The sequence below is a fragment of the Telopea speciosissima genome, chromosome 4 (assembly GCF_018873765.1).
Source record: "Telopea speciosissima isolate NSW1024214 ecotype Mountain lineage chromosome 4, Tspe_v1, whole genome shotgun sequence".
Classification (NCBI taxonomy): domain Eukaryota; kingdom Viridiplantae; phylum Streptophyta; class Magnoliopsida; order Proteales; family Proteaceae; genus Telopea; species Telopea speciosissima.
The window spans coordinates 25,273,307-25,291,074 of NC_057919.1; the positions used below are offsets into that span (position 1 = coordinate 25,273,307).

Genomic DNA, 17,768 nt, shown 5'->3' on the forward strand with positions numbered 1-17,768 from the left:
ATGAGGGTTAGGGTTGAGACTTGAGAGTTCAGTAACTACCCTTTCTGGTACTCTTCTTAGTCTTTTATTCTCTTACGTTTTTTACTTTTGATTTTTTAATAGATATGTAATTCCATGTATCACATTGCATAAAACAATATATATAAACCAATAGCAAATCGAGAAAAAGAATCACATTATCTTAACTTATAAATTTATAAAAATAAGATAACAAAATCCAATAAGGTAACTTAAAAGGATAGACAAACACAGAGTTATATTTCAGATATTTTATTACCATCAGACTGCTAAACGAATCGGATAATAATCGGTCGAATAGGGAGATTATCATATTCGTATCCGATTAGTTTCGGACGGATTCGGATTCTCCTAAACGGATATGAACGCGGATTGAATACGGATTTATGAATATCCATTTACATCCCTACTTTTGTGCTACTATACAAGTTTATAGGAAGAACTCTGAAAGCGTTGAGAAGGAGGAGTGAGATGATCCAGATCGGAAGAGCAGAAAGAGCAAGGCGCAGGCCTAAACTGACTTTGGGAGAAAGTGTTGAACACACAGTGTAGATGACAGTGGCTGTGTGTTGGTTTCATTGTTGTCAACACAGTGCATCTTGGTGCAGTTCAATCAGCAGTGCTCAGATAGAGATGGCAGTATAAACAGTACAATAGCAGTGAGTACAGCATATGTGTCTTCAATTACAGTTGCAGTTGTATCGATACAGTCAGCAGTGACAGTAGGCAGCAGCAGTTGAAAGTTACAGTTACAGTTAGTAGTTGTGGCCAGTTCAGTTCAGTTGTAACTTCTGGGCTTGTGGCCGCATGATGGAAGTATGCATGAGGTCATGTGTAGATGTATAACAGATGCATGTTGACGGAACATTAATTTCTTGGGTTACTGTTCAGACAAGTAATCTAGGCTGTCCTCCTTTGATTTGAGCTTCAAACAGCCAAGTCTTTACATGAAAACCTTTGTTGGTGCTTCTAGAGTCTCCATCAAGAACTTGCATCATGATATCTTCAGAGTTTTCACATGGCAGCCTTTTCCTTGGAACCCCTTTGTAACCTAGGGTTCCAAAGTGAGGAAACAAAAGCAGAGAACTTGCAGCACGACTCTCAAACCAAAACCGTGGTCTCTGATACCAAGTTGGAATCTAGAGGTTGCAAGAGAACAAGAGGGAAAGAGAGGAGATGAGAATAGAAGATTGAAGGAGAAGAAGAAGAAGAAAAGGAGGAGAGAGAGAGAAGTGGTCGTAGAACATTGTGGGAGAGAAAGGTTCTTCTCTTCCTTATATTGATTCACTGAACATAGAAGGAAATTACATCCTTACACCCATGCTAATATAATAATAGCCAAGGGAGGTAAAAGGTAAAAAAGGGAAAATACATTACAACATAATAAAAGTACACTTATTACATGAAATTACATGACTCCGACAAATAGGTCTCTCACGTAAAACTTAACTACCATCTCACCAGTCCAACATGGCATCCCACAAATGGCTTCTCTGCATCTCACAGTAAAGGAGCTCTGTATCTCATAGAACTAACAAGCAAAAGCTATTTTTGAATCTCAAATTCGTGGGGGAGTTGTGTAGCACCTTCTCTTTATTTGTAGAATAGTAAAAACAATGAATTACGAAACCTTCCATGCATGAGACATGGAAAGTCCCATTACACCTGAAAATAGAAAGTATCTGGAAATTTTAAAAAAATAGAAACAAACACTTAATTTCATATAGGCCGCAAATCCCTCATATTTGGGCTTATAGAATTGGCTCATTAAAAACTTAAAAATATAAGCCCATGGCCCATATAACCCATTGGGCATTCAAAATTAAGCTTGTTGGTCCATTCTTGGTCTAGTTTGACCTAATCGATGGCCTGTTTTGCTGCATCAATTCTCTTTATCTTTAAAAAAAAAAAACATACATCAGTTTCGTAGTGATGCCAAATCGGACCCACACAATTCTCCTTCAATCTGAAGTATTGTTTTGCAACCCTCGACATTGTCCCGTCAACGTAATGGCTCTAGTGTCCATCTGCCCCTCCATATCTCTGATACTAATTAATGCAATACTACTCTCGAACCCATGAACTTCATTGGGAGATCAGCTTGCTACAGGATCGCAAGTCTATGGACAGAACCCAAATTGAGAGAAAACTGAGTAACTCTATGGGAGAGGGTTCTACACGCTTCCCGCTTATACTGGCATCTTACACGCCAAACGAATAGCAGAAAGCAAAACGGTATATTTAATGAGGAGAGAGAAGGGGGCCCACATATTTAATGACAGAGGGGAGTTGTGTAGCCTCTTCTCTTTATTTATAGAAATTGCAAGAACAATGAATTAGGAAACTTCCCATCGATGGGTCAAGGAAAGTCCCATTACAACTTAACTCTTGAAAGTAGAAAGTATCTAGAAACTCTAAGAAAATAGAAACAAACACCTAATCTCGTATAGACTTCAAATCCCTCATATTTGCGCTTATAGAATTGATCCATTACAATTAAAAACCTAAAAATATTAAGCTCATGGCCCTTATAACCCATTGGGCTCTCAAATTAAGGCTATTAGTCTGATTTGAACCAGCCGATGGCCTTGCTTGCTGCTGGCCTTCTTGTTCTTCTGAACTGCATAAAAAATCCTTAGCCACAAATCATCTATCAAACCTAGCCTTTATGAAGTCTCACCACCTTGGGGGGGTGGGGAGGAGGGAATCTCTAATTCTTTCCCAAAATGTCCACTTTTATGTATGATGTGTTCACAACTGACACTATAGTTGGAAGTTAAGGGATGCAAGAGAACAAGGAGAGAAATGAAGGTAGAAGGTTGAAGAAGAAGAAGGAGAAGAAGAGAATATGGTGCAATGCTGTGTATTGGAGAATCGACTCCAACACACCTATATTACTTCACTAATGAGCTAAAAGAAATTACATACACCTCCCTAGGGAGGTAAAAGGTAAAACAGAAAAAATACAATATAAGGCAACTAGTTCCTAAAGTACCCCTACAACATATTAACTCTAACATAATATCCTTGTTAAACAGTTGGAAAATGATCTTATGTTTAAGCTCTTACACTTTCAATCTAATATATCTCTCTCTTTTTTTTTTTTTCTTTCATGTAGATTAATATGCACAAATTCAATGATCAAATACCCACTCCATTGGTTTTAATAAGCTCTTTGAGACTGTTCAATGCCTGCTATTACCAATCGCTCATGATATGCATTTCTATGTAACATATTTACAGCACTGGATTTATGTATTTATAAGCAGGCAACCATCTATCAGCAAAAGGCTTTGGATATCAATGAGAGAGAACTTGGCCTTGATCATCCAGATACAATGAAGAGTTACGGGGATCTTTCTGTTTTCTACTACCGGCTTCAACATACAGAATTGGCCTTGCAGTAAGTCTCTGTTTTTTATTGATTGCCCAAGTTTCAATTGCTTTCTTGATAATTTCTGTTGAAGACAGCATAGAGGGAAACCCTTTGTAAGAGTAACAATGAACAGGAGCAAAATTTTCTTTATGAGTAGCCATAAACTTAATAAAAAAATATTTTCATCAAAGTTTGATTTCCCAGTTCCCTATCACATTCTTTATGCTGTGCATACAACTCAAGTACTCAACTTAGCCTTATCCCAACTAAATGGGGTTGGCAACAATGGAATCATTGATCTTCTTTCTCCAATCAGCTCTAATGCTCATAGTTATCAAGGCGGCAAGGCGACCATGGCGTTTGAGGGCCTTCCTAAGCGCCTTGGCGATAGGGCGGCCACAAGGCGTCGCCTTGGCGAACAAGGCGTTCTAGTATTCTTTTTTTTATATTACCATTTTATTTGGCACAAATAGCATATTAAAAAATTATATAATTCTACTTTGCTAAATAAATATTAATGAGTCAAACCAATGCAAGATATTCATTAAAAAAACAAATTAACAAACTAAGTTCATCATATTATCATAGAAATATAAACAAATTAACAAACTAAGTTCATCATATTATCATAGAAATATAGCATATAAATGTGGAACAACATTAGAAATTATTAAATATAAAGAATAAAGGGTTGCTAAATTATTATACTTACCTCTATGATGCCAAAATGAGTGCCTAGGCAGTAGGCCCTAAGGTAGGAACAACAGCATAAGAATTGCTGGTGGGGGTGGAGAAGCCACACTATCATATCATGATTTCGACAAAATCACAAAATGACATCTATGATATGTATTCATAGGTCCACATTGTCTCAGAATGAGGATATATCATTCAATTTATTATAGGCAAAAGAAATGAGGATGGAAAAATAAAAAAGAAAAGAAAGAAAAGAACATAGTGCGTCACAGGGAAGGAGAAGGAAGAAAAAAAATCGATTATTAGTAGGCCTAGGCAGCAGACTCTAAGGTAGGAATCGCCGGTGGGGGTGGAGGCTGGAGGAGCAGCAGCAGCAGCATAAGAAAAAAAAAACGAAAAATCGAGGGGACAATGGGACATGGAGGCGCAGCAGCAGAATAAGAAAAATAGAAGAGAAGAAGAAGAAGAGTAGAAGGTTACTTACCTTGCTGGAGACGTGGTAGCCGGAGGAAGCTTCGTCGGAATCAAAGCGGCTGGCAGGAGAAGACCAATGCCGGAATCGATGGAGACTTGGACTCTTGGAGACTTGGAGTTGTTCCTTCACCGCAGGTTTTTTCTCCCAAACCCAAATAACGAAGATGAAAAGTCGACGGTTTCAGTTTTGGACTTTAGTTGAAAAAGAAGAAGAAAAGTTCTTTTATACCCTTGATAACATGTATCTCAATGTAGATAATACATACACCAGCCAATGAAAAGTTAGTAAATAGAATAAAACAATAAAAATAAATAAATGGGGTTTTTATAGTATTGATCCAATGTATCTCAGTGTAGATACTCCATATACACTTTCCAATAATAAGTTAGGAAATAGAATAAAAAAGTAAATACATAAAATAAATTTAACAACAAAAAGCGACCGCCTTGGTCGCCTAGGAGATGCCTTGGTCACCAAGGCGGTCACCTTTCTTACATACCATAAGGTGCCCCACCGCCTTGCTCCCATATTTCCACCTGGACGCGGCGACGCCTTGATAACTATGCTAATGCTATATTCAATGACATACTTGTTACTAGGTGTAAGCTATGCATGTCTTTGGTTACTTCTAGGGTCATTTTAGGCCTACTCTTGACTCTTTTAGCTCCTCTAATTTAAATTAGATCACTGCTTCTTACTGGAGCATTTAAAGGCCTCCATTGTACATGTCCATGTCACCTCAAACAAAATTCTCTCAACTTATCATGTATTAGAGCTACTCCTAAATTAGACTTAATTTGTTCATTCCTTATTTTATCTTTATGTTGTGCATGCCACATGAATGTTTTTTTATATTTTTTTAAGTTATTAATTTAGCATTGATCAGAATTAAGATTTCCTTGGCCATCTCAAGCTAACAAACCACCTAAAAAACCGCAAGCATGTTAGGAGCTTCAAACTCATCTTCTTTCTTCTATGTGGCATAAACTAAGATGATGAAGCTGGCTTTATTAGTTTTACCAAATGGAATTACGTAGTAAACATATTCTCTGGGTGTACTTTCAAGTCCATTCATTGATAGAATGATCTTAAACTGGGAAGATTTGTAGATAATCTGATCTTGGTAAGTATGATATTCCAAGAGGTGTCTTAGAGAATAAAATTCTCTCTTTCTCTAAGCCTTAACCCAACCAAGAGACGAGTTGTCTTAGAGAATAAAACTCTCTCTCTCTCTCTGTGTTAACCCAACTTGGGGTTGGCTACATGAGTCCTTTTCCCCATACTTTCACCTTTGAACAATAATTATTTTGTTTTGTTGCTTTTTCCAATGTGTGTGCATGCTTACATATGCCTGTGTGTATGGCTGGATAGCCTCCTTTGCTTCTTAAGCCAGTGTTGGCATTCATGCATCAAAAGAGAAACAACTGGAAAAGATTACAGGACAAACGATGTTCTAAGCAACAACGGATTATTGAACAGGACACTACCCTTGGTTTTCAAAATTGCATTCTTCTCGGTACAAAACACTAGAATATGTTATACTCATGAACTGTAAGCAAGTATGTGGACAAAGAAAAGATGTTATATTGTAATGTATAGCTTACATTTTTCTTTTCCCTGGTCCTAGGTATGTCAATCGCACTTTGTATCTTTTACATTTAACTTGTGGGCCCTCACATCCAAATACCGCTGCCACTTATATTAACATTGCAATGATGGAAGAAGGCTTGGGAAATATTCATCTCGCACTTAGGTACCTACATGAGGCTCTCAAGTGTAACCAAAGACTGCTGGGAGCTGACCATATACAGGTCTCTCTCTCTCTCTCTAATGTGTGTGTATTGAAACAACTGATCTGGAAAGCCAGTACACAGGCAACGTGGTTAATCTGTCATCATGGATTTTATTTTTCAGACTGCTGCTAGTTATCATGCTATTGCAATTGCTCTCTCTTTGATGGAAGCATACTCATTAAGTGTTCAGCATGAACAAACCACTTTACAGATACTGCAAGCCAAGCTTGGATCAGAAGATCTCCGTACTCAGGTACAGTCAACAGTTTAAGTTACCCCGAAATGGAAGAGTTGGAACTATTTAGTTCTGTCCTAAATTTAGGCATAGAACTACATACCTTTAAAATTGTCTATTTTTATTTCTTATTTATATATATTAATTAATATAAAATAAATCTAAATAAGAAATTAATATTCTATTTTATTTTTATTCTAAATTCTCTCAATTCTAAAGAAATTTTCTATTTTTTATTCAATTTTCTAACCTATTTTACTCTAAATAAAATAGAATTATAAATAGATTTTGATTGGTCCTACAGTCCAATCACAGATCTATTTTGAATCACATAAAATGATTCTTCATGTTCAATGGTGACAGTAGATTTCATATTTTAATTAGCTCCTTTCATAGATAATCTTCACTTTCGGTGTTTCCAGGATGCTGCTGCATGGCTAGAGTACTTTGAATCCAAGGCCCTTGAACAGCAAGAAGCTGCACGCAATGGTACCCCGAAGATTTATGCTTCTATAGCGAGCAAAGGTCACTTAAGGTAATGACTATAAGGGCATGCATGACAACATTTTTGTTTCTCTATTTTTCTGTTTTTGTGTTCTTGGGAACAAAAAAAAAAAAGAATAGAAATCTGTTTGTTGACACTGGTTTATTTTTTTGTTCATGGGAATGAACCGGGACAAAAAAGTTGCTGAGAAATAAAAAAAATGAAGCTCCAATTTGAAGCTTCTTTGTCCAGAAATAAAAGGAAGAAATAAGGGGGGAGGGGGGAGTTGCTCTTTAATGAGCACATGGTTAAATTTTTTTTTTGGGTGAATGAAAAATTAATTAAGGAAAAGATCAGAGTACAAAGACACAGCCGAAATGCATGACACATATGGGACCTCTATCTAATCACTGAAACAACAATAAAGGATGATACATAAAAAAAGGGGGATGGGAAGAAAACATCAATCAAAGGATGATACATCAAAATCCTGAGAGGGGCAAAACATCAATAAAAGGATGATACACCAAATGCCAGGTAGGGGCCGAAACACCAATAAAAGGATGGTACATGATACATTAAAATGTCGGGGATGGGGAGAAATGAATGGAAGGTCCCATGAAGACGCAAGATGTCTATTTTTTATGTGTCTAGGATCATTGAACAAAGGGGAAGGAGATTATTTCTGATTTCAAAAGAGAAGGCTTTCCATATCTGTTCAATAGTACGCGAGGAGGAGGTCAATCTTCTTTTATTTCTTTCTGACCAAATATGATAAATCACAGCATAAAAGGCAAGCTTACCAATAGTGTCAGAGATTGACTTACCGCTAAATTTTTTTAAAATCCACCTCCATCCTCTCTGAAAAGGAAGGATATTACGATGTTGAGGCCAACACTTACTAAGGATCCCATTACAAACAGATCTAGAAAATGGACATGAAAATAATAGGTGATTCACATTTTCTTGATAGTTCCAACATAGATAACAATTAGGTATAGAAATGTTTCTCTTGTGAAGAAACTCTTGTGTAGGGAGAGATAATGTCATAGCATGCCAAGTAGTGAAACTATGTCTAGGAATATTGAAATTGAACCATACAATCCTATGCCAAGGGACTATATGAGATTTTGATCTAATCAAATTCCAGGCAGAAGTAGTGATGAACTTCTTTGAAGAATTTCCTAGCCATAAAACTAAATCACCACTTCCCTCTTGGTCTCAACAATGTGGAAGAAAGAGTAGACCAAACCTCAATTAGGTTATTGGAAGTTTAAGGCCCTGGATGCCAAATCCCATCTCTGATAATGGAGGAAACATTGGCCATCTTATCAGATCTAGCATCATATTTGATTCGCTCCCCATATCTGGAAATGGGAACACCATTTGGATGCCAATTGTCAAGCCATAGATAGGTATCACATCCATCATCAATGCCTGAACAAATGGTGTCTCTAACAAGGTATATATACGTAAGAATTTTCCTTTAAACCCAAGATGCATCAGTTGGGCAAGTGACAGTACAAATGAAATCCAATTTCAAGTATCTTGAATATACTCAATCAGTCCAAATAATTTTTTTTTGGTCTAGACACAATTTTCCAGATTTGGTTTATGATTCCTGCAATGTTGACTTCCTTTACTCTACGAAGTCCCAGTCCACCTTCATTTTTTGGAAGGCAAATCTTAGCCAACTAATATGATGAAGGTAGTTAGGAGTTTCCTGAGCTTTCCAAAGGAGAGAAGCCCTACAAGATTCAATCTTAGTTATAATGGATGCCGAGAGCTCGAAAACACCAGACCAGTAAATATATGAATTTTTCATAACTGATCTAATGAGTTCAAGACGGCCTGCAAAAGAAAGAATCTTACTCTTCCATAATTGCAATATCTTTCGAAGTCTATCTAAAATTGGTGAACAATGAGAAGAGATCAAAGGAAGATCCAAATACTTGATTGGGAAACGACCCTCAGGAATATCCAAGATATCTTTTAGATGGGCTTTGATATTAAGGCCAGAAATAGCTGAAAAATAATCCAGAGCTTCCTTAATTGAAGAAATGGAGGTAGAGGAAGCTTGGCAAAAATCATAAGGTCATCAGCAAATTTGTAAATGAGTAATCTTCAGGGCCTTACACTTTGGAATTGGCTGAATTAGATTTTGCATGTAACTTCCAAACACTTGGACAGGCCTTCCATTGTAATAGAGAACAACAGCGGAGAAATAGGACAGCCTTGTCGAATTCCCACCTTAGACTCAAAATAACCCTGAGGGAAGCCATTAACTAGTACTGAAAAATTGACACTAGAGATACAACAATGGATCCAATGAATGAAGTTTGGAAGAAAGTCCATTCTTTTTAAAATATGATCAAGATATTCCCATCTAATAGAATTAAAAGCCTTGAGGATATCAAGCTTGAGAAGGACTACAGGGGAATGATGGTGCCTTTCAAGCCCTCAGGCTACCTCATGACAAAGAAGGATGTTATCAGTTATATTTCTGCCTGAAATAAATGCTACTTGATTATAACTCACCAAATCATCAATAACCATTTTAAGTCTATTAGCAAGAATTTTTGCTATAAACTTGTATGATAAGTTGGTGAGCGAAATGGGGTGGAAAGATGAAACATTGTCAGCCCCCATCATGTTTGGGAATCAAACAAATAAAAGTCTGATTAATGTTTGTGATTTTGATGGTTGGAAGAAAAAACAACAGATTGCCTGAATAAGATAATCTTTAATAATTTCCCAAGCAGCAAGAAAAAATCCGAAGCTAAACCCATCAGGACCTGAGGCTTTCTGAGCTTTCTGAGATTTAATTGCAGTTAGAATCACATCTTCAGATGGGATAGAAGATTCAAAGGGTCCGGGGAGACCTTATTAAAGGATAAATCCTCGGGAAAGAGGCTAACAGGATTAAGGTCAATAGGATTAAATTGCCTCTTGAAGTGGGAGACAAAGGCAGCTTTGATATCATCAGGGCTGGAGGTAAAGCAGTAATTTCATGTTCAAATAAAACCCCATCTCCAATGCAACTTCAACCACTACCACTTTCGCCGCCACCGCCACCGCCACCGCCACCACCACTGCCGCTGCCACTGCCACCACCACCACCTCCACCTCCACCACCGCCCCCACCACCACCATCACCACCACCACCACCACCACCTCCACCAAATTTTTGGGTATTCTATGGCATTTTTGAAAATTTATAGAAGTTTTAGAAACAGAGATTATTGTACATAACAAATGCGTCTCTTTCTTTTATGACCCAGAAATAGAAATTTACTATGTGTTACCAAACACCTTTTTTTGTCCAAAAATTGGCCCAGTAACAGAAATACAAAGTCATTTCTGGAATAGAAACATGGCCCAGAAACAGAAGGGTTATCATGCAGGCCCTAAGAGAGTCTGGTTAATATTTTACGAGCCACAGAAAATTTGATGTCTACATTCTTCATCCAGCCATGAATTTGGTGGCTTAGAAATCACTACTCTTTTGATTAGATATGAATGACTCATGTTGAATTGTTAATGATAGATATCCCATATTTAACTCCTGGATAGACATTTAATATGAATTTGATTAGCTTACTTTTTTCACGACAGACATGAATTCGCACAAGGATAGAATGGTGAAACAGGATCTGCATAGCCCACTCCATTTAGTTGGGAAAAGGCTTGGTATAGTTGAGTTGCATTGTAGTTTTTTTCTTCTATGTTTTATTCATGGTTCTTGTTCCTTGGGAAACAGAAAAATTTGGTCCTAAATAATGGGGTTTTGCAATCACTAGCTATTCTGATGGCTGAAAATCATACCACCCATCGATTTCATGAAGTATTAATCTTAGCTATTTTTAACTGCCATGTAGACGTTTTATATTATTTATTATTTTTGCTGTCAACACATTGGATAGCGTTTTGATTCAATAGTCAAAATTAATGCATGATGATGGATTGTGTCAGAGTCTTACTGTATTAGTTTATGTCCCAATTATCTGGCTTGTTCATTAGAGCTTCCGTTTAGCCTCTTTTCTGGTATTTTTATTATTTTTAGTATGACTATCACCACCATTACAACATTACTACAACTATTATTGTTGTTCGTTTCTGTTCATGGTGTAGGAAAAGAATGAGGCTACCTCATTTTCTGTTTCAAACCTGAAAAGATACAATTATCATTATTCCAGCAAATTGTGTTGTCAATGATATCTAATTCTCTACCCTGCTTTTGGATCAGTGTGTCGGACCTTCTAGATTACATAAACCCAGATACTGACCTGAAAGGGAGAGAAAACCAAAAGAAGCAAGCCCATGCAAAGGTATCTTCATATTTCTCCCTCAGAACCTTAAATGCATAATTTTATCTTAATTTTCTTCATTGTGACATCGGCATTGGAACTCCTTACCGCATCACTACAGATCAAAGGAAAACAAGGTCAAAATCACTGGGACACAGCCACAGATGAATATCAAAAGGATGAAACATTTTCCCCGACTTACCTTGTGACAGAGACCTACAGTGACAAGGAAAACAAAACAGAAGCACAGTTTGTGGAATCTAAAGATGAGAAACCTATAAACAATATTGCATATGGGTCTACAGTGAACCAACAGGATGACTATTTAGCACAGGAAGACACTTCTGATGAAGGATGGCAAGATGCCGTTCCAAAAGGTCGACCTGCAGGTCGTAAGTCCTCTAGCTCAAGGAGGCCAAGCCTAGCAAAGCTGAACACAAATTCCATGAATGCCTCAGAATCCACAGGATTTAGAGGAAGGTCTACCAATTTCCAATCTCCAAGAACATCTCCAAATAAGGCTACTGCTGCTACAGCTCAGAGGAAGTTAGTTAAGAGTTCAAGCTTTAGTCCAAAGCTCAATAACCCTGTCACTTCAGTAACAGTTGGAGAAAAGTCTCTGATCCCAAAATCAGATCCAGCTAGCCCTGCTCCCACAAAACCTGCTTCTCTAACCAGTCCAATCAATGTACAATCTGCTGGAAAGCTCTTATCGTACAAAGAGGTTGCATTGGCTCCACCTGGGACAATAGTGAAAGCTGTAATGGAGCAGCTACCAAAGGAAAATCTGACTAATGAGCATAACCCTGAGGAAAGCAAGGAAAATGCTGTAACAGAATTGGCTCAAATTGAGGAGACAACAATAAAGAATAGAGATGAGGAAAAGGTCCAGAATCTCATCAAGGGAGAGCATCGGCCACTGGTTTGTAGCGAGGAAATAAACGAGTCTGTGATTGAAAGTAAAGAAACAGAAGGGAATGATAATTCAGTTACTGATCCTCCACAAGAAATAAAGGGTGTTTCTGTTGAAGAAAAAATTGAAGGTGGGGAAGTTGCAGCACTTTCTGACAACTCTGATTCTTTGAAGGGTTCAAACACTACTTTAAATGAATCTGAAACTTTGGGTACAGAAGTTACCATGAGGGAACAATTAGCTGCTTTATCTGATTTGGAACCTCAGTCTGTTTCAAGAGATGTAATGCACTTACCGAGAGAAGATGCAATCGCTGTTGAAGAAAAGGTGGCAGATGAAAGTGAAAGTCCACAAGCTATATCAAATGAAAGTGAGAATTGGAAGGCTTCAATAGCAGGAGAAAAGCAGGAGGAAGCAGAACCTGAGAAAGAGACGAATAGAAAACTTTCTGCAGCGGCACCTCCATTCAACCCATCCATGCCCCCTGTCTTCGGGTCAGTTCCCATGCCAGGTTTCAAAGATCCTGGTGGAATTTTGCCTCCACCCGTTACTGTTCCTCCTATGCTGACTGTTAATCCTGTTCGTAGATCTCATCAGTCAGCGATGGCCAGGGTTCCTTATGGTCCCCGTCTGTCAGGAGGCTATAACCGATCTGGAAATCGGATCCCGCGCAACAGGCATGGCTTCCAGAATAGTGAAAATGGTGGGGATGGGAATCACTTAAGCCCTCCTAGAATAATGAACCCACATGCAGTTGAGTTCATACCAGGGCAACCATGGGTTCCAAATAGTTTTCCAGCTTCTTCGCTTGTTGTTCCAGTGCCTCCAAATGGCCATCCATCATTTCCACATGATGTTTTGGCCCCGTCTAGTTGCTTTCCAGCATCTCCCGATAGTATTCCAGTGTCTCCAAACAGTCCACTTGAGTCTTCAACAGTTGAAGTAGTTGAAAACAAAGCCAAAATTGCAACAGAAGAGAATGCTGAAAAATCTTCATTTGAAGGGAAGGAGGGGGAAAACCCACAAGATGAGCAAAACAAGCAAGAGCATCCATCTGGAGATGCTGAAAAGGCAAATCTTGAAGTGGAACAAGATCCTACAGCTACAGTAGTTGCAGTTTCTAATGATATTGTGGTTGCAAAAGAAATTTGCAACAAGGTAAGAGCTGAAGAAAAGCCAACTAAGTGTTGGGGAGATTACAGTGACAGTGAAGCTGAGGTTATTGAGGTCAGGAGTTAAAAAGGAGGATCTTAACCTTTCTACAGAAAGTTTAGCTCACTTGCTTTGCAACTTCACAGAAAGTTGAGCTCACTTGCTTTGCAACTTGAGTGAGAGAGATGTGAAATGAACTTGCAGGCAAATAGGCAGCAAACAACAGAGAAAATTGAATTGGTTGTCTTTGCTAAAAGAGTTGCTGGCAAGTTGAGCAATTTAAGAACATTCAATGTTTCCATAAGATTTTGCAGTAGACTGAGGAGGTCCGGCAATAGAGATGTTTCAAGTTAAATAATGGTATATTGATGAAATCTACTGGACAACAGAAGGCGCTGTTTGTCAGTAATCCGGGGAGAATAAAAAATCGTAGGCGAACTAGTTTTCCTGACTGGTAAATTAATCTCCAGTTGAGGAGCTGTACATTGAAGTTGTGCTTACTGTTAACCGTGTATTTTTCTTGCCTTTAACTGAATATCAAATATGGTAAAATGCTTGGTAGTTTTGGTCTGTAATACAACTAGTTTGGCATGGTTAGTCACTTAATTAGTCCCTCACACTGAACGTTCATGAAAATCCACCTCGAGGCCATGGAGTTGTATGAAATGTAATTGGAAAATAATTGCCTCATTGGAAGGTGATTCACCCGATCAATCTCATGACCAGAAAAGAAGTAAGGTGTGTTGTTTCAGTAATGGTACATAACACCACTCTGCCATATATTAATTCATCAAAGCTATAAATTGAATGACAATTTTGTTGGGGGAGTCCAGTGGTGGTAATTGGAATTGTCACACACCCTCATACAATATATAAATTCGATTAATTAACCACTCCATCATTAAGTCTCACAGGCAGGTAGGAGAACCCTTGCGAAAATCCCAGATGACCAGTGAGGCAGCATAATGAGCCAAAGCTCCGGCAACGACGAGCACATGGAAGATCTGATGGCTATGGCCAGCAATATCAAATTTTCCGGGGTGCCATCGTTCTGGGATCCGGCTAACATAGAATGCGGCACCAGTGGCATAGGAGACTGCCATAGCAAGCTCATATGCAAGAGATACAAAAATATGAGGGGCACCCCAATGCAAGGCAAGGGCGTGGGCGGCTGGTATGATCCCTGAGAAGCCCATGGTGAGGAAGAGTGTAGCCCTGAATGGCCTAAAGCGAGGTGTGGAGAGTGCAGGAGCTAGTAATGTGATTATGACGAGGACACCAAGGGTGGTAATGGAGGAGAGGTAGAGAAGTCTAGTGTAAGGGTGGCAGTAGAAAACATAGTAAATTGGGGTGAAGAAGGAGGAGACAATCATGATGGAGATACCGGCATAGTCGAGACGCCAGAAGAAGAGATTGAGACGGCGAGAATGGCAGGCAAGGAGGTGGGAGAGGGAGCTGCAAACCAAGCAAGCCATGGCACCACCCAAGAACACAAACCACGGCCATCGAGGGAGTACTGCTGAATCAAACCTATTATTACCTTCTCCTCCTCCGTCCACTTGGAGGAAGACTGAGCCTTGTGATACTACTTCTTGTCGTGCTTTCATGTCCTACATCAAATATCAACACTGATTAGATTAAATTAGACGGAAACTATAGAATTCAACCCAACCAAACTCTTAATTTTTAGTTATTGACACAAGCTCTCAATAAACTAGCAACATACACCAATCATAGGACTGGACACAAAAAAGGGCAAAAGGATCTTTTCCAACAGAAATGAAAAGAAGATAAGACATGCTGGGCAATGCCCAGCGACGTACCCAAGCAGTTAGTTAGGTACAACGATGGAGGGGACCATGTTATTAAGGTACCAACCTATCTCCCCCAAGCAAAAAGGTGTGCTACTCGTAACTGTACTCATTATGTTTGATATGTGTCACTATTTGCCATGTGGCAAATTCAAGTGGGCCCATGGTTTTAGTGCACGGTATCAGATAGGGTATCGGTCACTGGGAAAATCAATATGATATTGGTACACATTGCCCGAACAAATTTGCCATGGTTTTCCTTGTTAAAAAATGGGGTTTTTGATTGTTTTACTCCTTGTCCATACCCTTTCACTGATATAGTATAGTATTGAGATTGGTGACGAACGATACCGTTATGTATTGATACCTCAAACCATGAGTGGAGTACACTAGGTCCATGTGTTAGGATTTGCATCTCCTGCTGTGCGGGCTCCCCAACGGCCTTGCTGCGCAGACACAGCAAGGTACACAATTACCACCTTACACCCACTTGGGCAAGACGCTCGAGCAGGAGTAAAGCGGACATTTTGCACCTTGCTGTGTCTGCGGAATAGGGCTGGTGGGGCAGGTATTTGTTAGGTATTTGTCACAACTTGCCAATTGGCAATCATAATTGGACATTACTGGGTCCATGTATTACGTATAGCGGCATTTGTCAGCCCTTCTCACGTGGCAAAATCAAGTGAACAGAGAATATATGGATCCATATGATTGGTAGACGTTTACCAAACAAATATATGATGGGAAGAAGACCTTCTAATGATTTCATTATTATTACATAGTTTTAGACTTTTAGTTCAAAACAAATTTAAAAAGTGGCAAAAGAACTGTCCTGGAGTGTGGCTCAGCACTCCCATGAGTCATGATGAGTCTATCTCACACCTCTCCTCTCCACATAAAAAGACACCTCTACTCTCTTGTTTTGAGGAGGAGAGAGATAGACATTTTGGAGACGGACCAGGATCCTCTGTAGCACCGGCGGGACAACAGTGCATATCCGACGACAAAGCAGAGGCCAAGTGGCACACATGGTCTCTGCTGTGCCGCCAGATGTGCCCTGCCGCCCTGGCGTAGACAGCACTCCGGACAAAAAACTACTTCCCGATACTGCTCACTAGCTAACACAGAGGTGCGTTTGCGTGTCAGATGGAAAAAAGAGCTTTTTGAGAGGGAGTTTTCCGACCGAAACACCTGAAAAACTGATTTCTCCTTTTAATTTTCCTGTGCTTTCCATACTAATAAGAAAGAAACTCCATCCATATTCGTGGACCACCAAACGAAGCCCGGAGGGAGATCGTAGGGTTTTGACTCAGAGAATCTAGAGAGAGAGGCAAATCAAGGGACATTCTCTCTCTGATTTTCAGGCGTTTCAGGTGGGGCAAAATTCCCGGCGAACTCCCAAATTCCAATTACATTCGGTTTCAGATTCTTATTTCTGCAGAAAATCCAGAGACTCAAAACATTCTCGAACTTACCGGAAATAATTCGCCTGAGTTGTTCGCAGTCATGAAATTCCCTGGAATCGACCTACCCAAACATCGAATAAACAAAGAAAATCAATCAAATTCCAGGATATAGTACTAAGTAATGGAGAAATCTCTAATGCCAAGAACAATGGGTCACCTTGAGAAACCAAAGAGAAAGCCTCCACCTTCTGGAATCTCCATGGAGCTCATCACCGTCAACGTCGCAAAGATTAGAAATCCCCCCAAATGCCTGATGATTACAATTTCATCAAATTCCATCATTTCAAACCCAAAAAAAAAAAAAAAAAAAAAAACCTTGAAAAGAGAAAGAGAGAGAAAAGGGGATTACGTCCAAACATTGAGAGTTTCGTTGTGCCAAGAGAAAGCGCTGAGAATGGCGTCTTTGATGGGCCATTCAGACCTGTAATGATCAAGTATAAACTCGTTGTCCTTGAGATAATCAGGCAAAGCTTCGTATTTCACAAGCTTACGCTCGAATCTCTTCTTACCCAAATACTTCTCCTCCTCCTCTGTTTCCATTTCTGAATAGAACTCATCTTTGCTCTGACTCTGAGCTTTATTCATCTTATCCTTCTTCTTCTTCTTCTTCTTATCATCATAGAATAACCCTCTCTTCTTCACCCCTTCCCCAATCATCCCCTCTCTCTCTCTCTCTCGCGTTTTAACGAGATGATGAAGAGAAACAGTATAATAAATGAATGAAACAGATCAATTTACTTGAGAATTGAAATCTCTGATGATTCCATCGATGAAGGCTAGCTAAGCTAAACACAGAGAACCCGTGAAATCTCGAAATCTCCCTTCTCTGCCCTTTTCCATTTTTTCAGAAAAGGCTTTCTTTAAGTACGGATTTGCTATTTCTTTGGTTGCGGATGAATAACGATAGAAAAATAATGGAGAAAGACACAGTGAGGGGTTGGAGGAGAGAGAGAAAGAGGGGTTCCCTAAACGAAATTTCACTGATCTCCGTATTCTGTTTTAGATTCCAATCTAACGGATTATAATGTAGGATGTAGTTACG

At 39.1% G+C, this 17,768-nt stretch overlaps 2 protein-coding genes across 2 annotated transcripts in view; one reads left to right on the top strand and one right to left on the bottom strand.

Annotated features, from left to right (window-relative positions):
• LOC122657369 (protein TSS-like) overlaps positions 1-13,559 on the top strand; it is a 32,965-nt gene extending 19,406 nt beyond the window's left edge. The window contains exons 18-23 of the mRNA XM_043852051.1: positions 3,288-3,421; positions 6,193-6,376; positions 6,480-6,611; positions 7,016-7,128; positions 11,324-11,405; positions 11,506-13,559. Coding sequence (XP_043707986.1) covers positions 3,288-3,421; positions 6,193-6,376; positions 6,480-6,611; positions 7,016-7,128; positions 11,324-11,405; positions 11,506-13,536 — 2,676 coding nt within the window. The 3' untranslated portion in view covers positions 13,537-13,559. The remainder of the gene's footprint in view (positions 1-3,287; positions 3,422-6,192; positions 6,377-6,479; positions 6,612-7,015; positions 7,129-11,323; positions 11,406-11,505) is intronic.
• Positions 13,560-14,302: 743 nt separating this feature from the next.
• On the bottom strand, positions 14,303-17,390 carry LOC122657370 (heptahelical transmembrane protein 2). The gene is made up of 4 exons (XM_043852053.1): positions 17,076-17,390; positions 16,884-16,976; positions 16,736-16,787; positions 14,303-15,059 (listed from the first exon to the last, which is right to left on the bottom strand). Exons 1-4 carry the CDS (start codon positions 17,381-17,383, stop codon positions 14,358-14,360), a joined length of 1,155 nt encoding a protein of 384 aa, XP_043707988.1. The 5' UTR covers positions 17,384-17,390; the 3' UTR covers positions 14,303-14,357.
• Between the last annotated feature and the right edge of the window lie 378 nt (positions 17,391-17,768).

What these genes read in the sequence shown, in the direction of transcription:
- LOC122657370 (XM_043852053.1), bottom strand. Translation starts at nt 17,383, where the DNA reads ATGATTGGGGAAGGGGTGAAGAAGAGAGGGTTATTCTATGATGATAAG. An exon ending in TTTCTCTTTGGTTTCTCAAG is followed by an intron (nt 16,788 to 16,883) that starts GTGACCCATTGT and finishes ATGTTTGGGTAG; the next exon opens with GTCGATTCCAGGGAATTTCA. An exon ending in ACTCAGGCGAATTATTTCCG is followed by an intron (nt 15,060 to 16,735) that starts GTAAGTTCGAGA and finishes TATTTGATGTAG; the next exon opens with GACATGAAAGCACGACAAGA.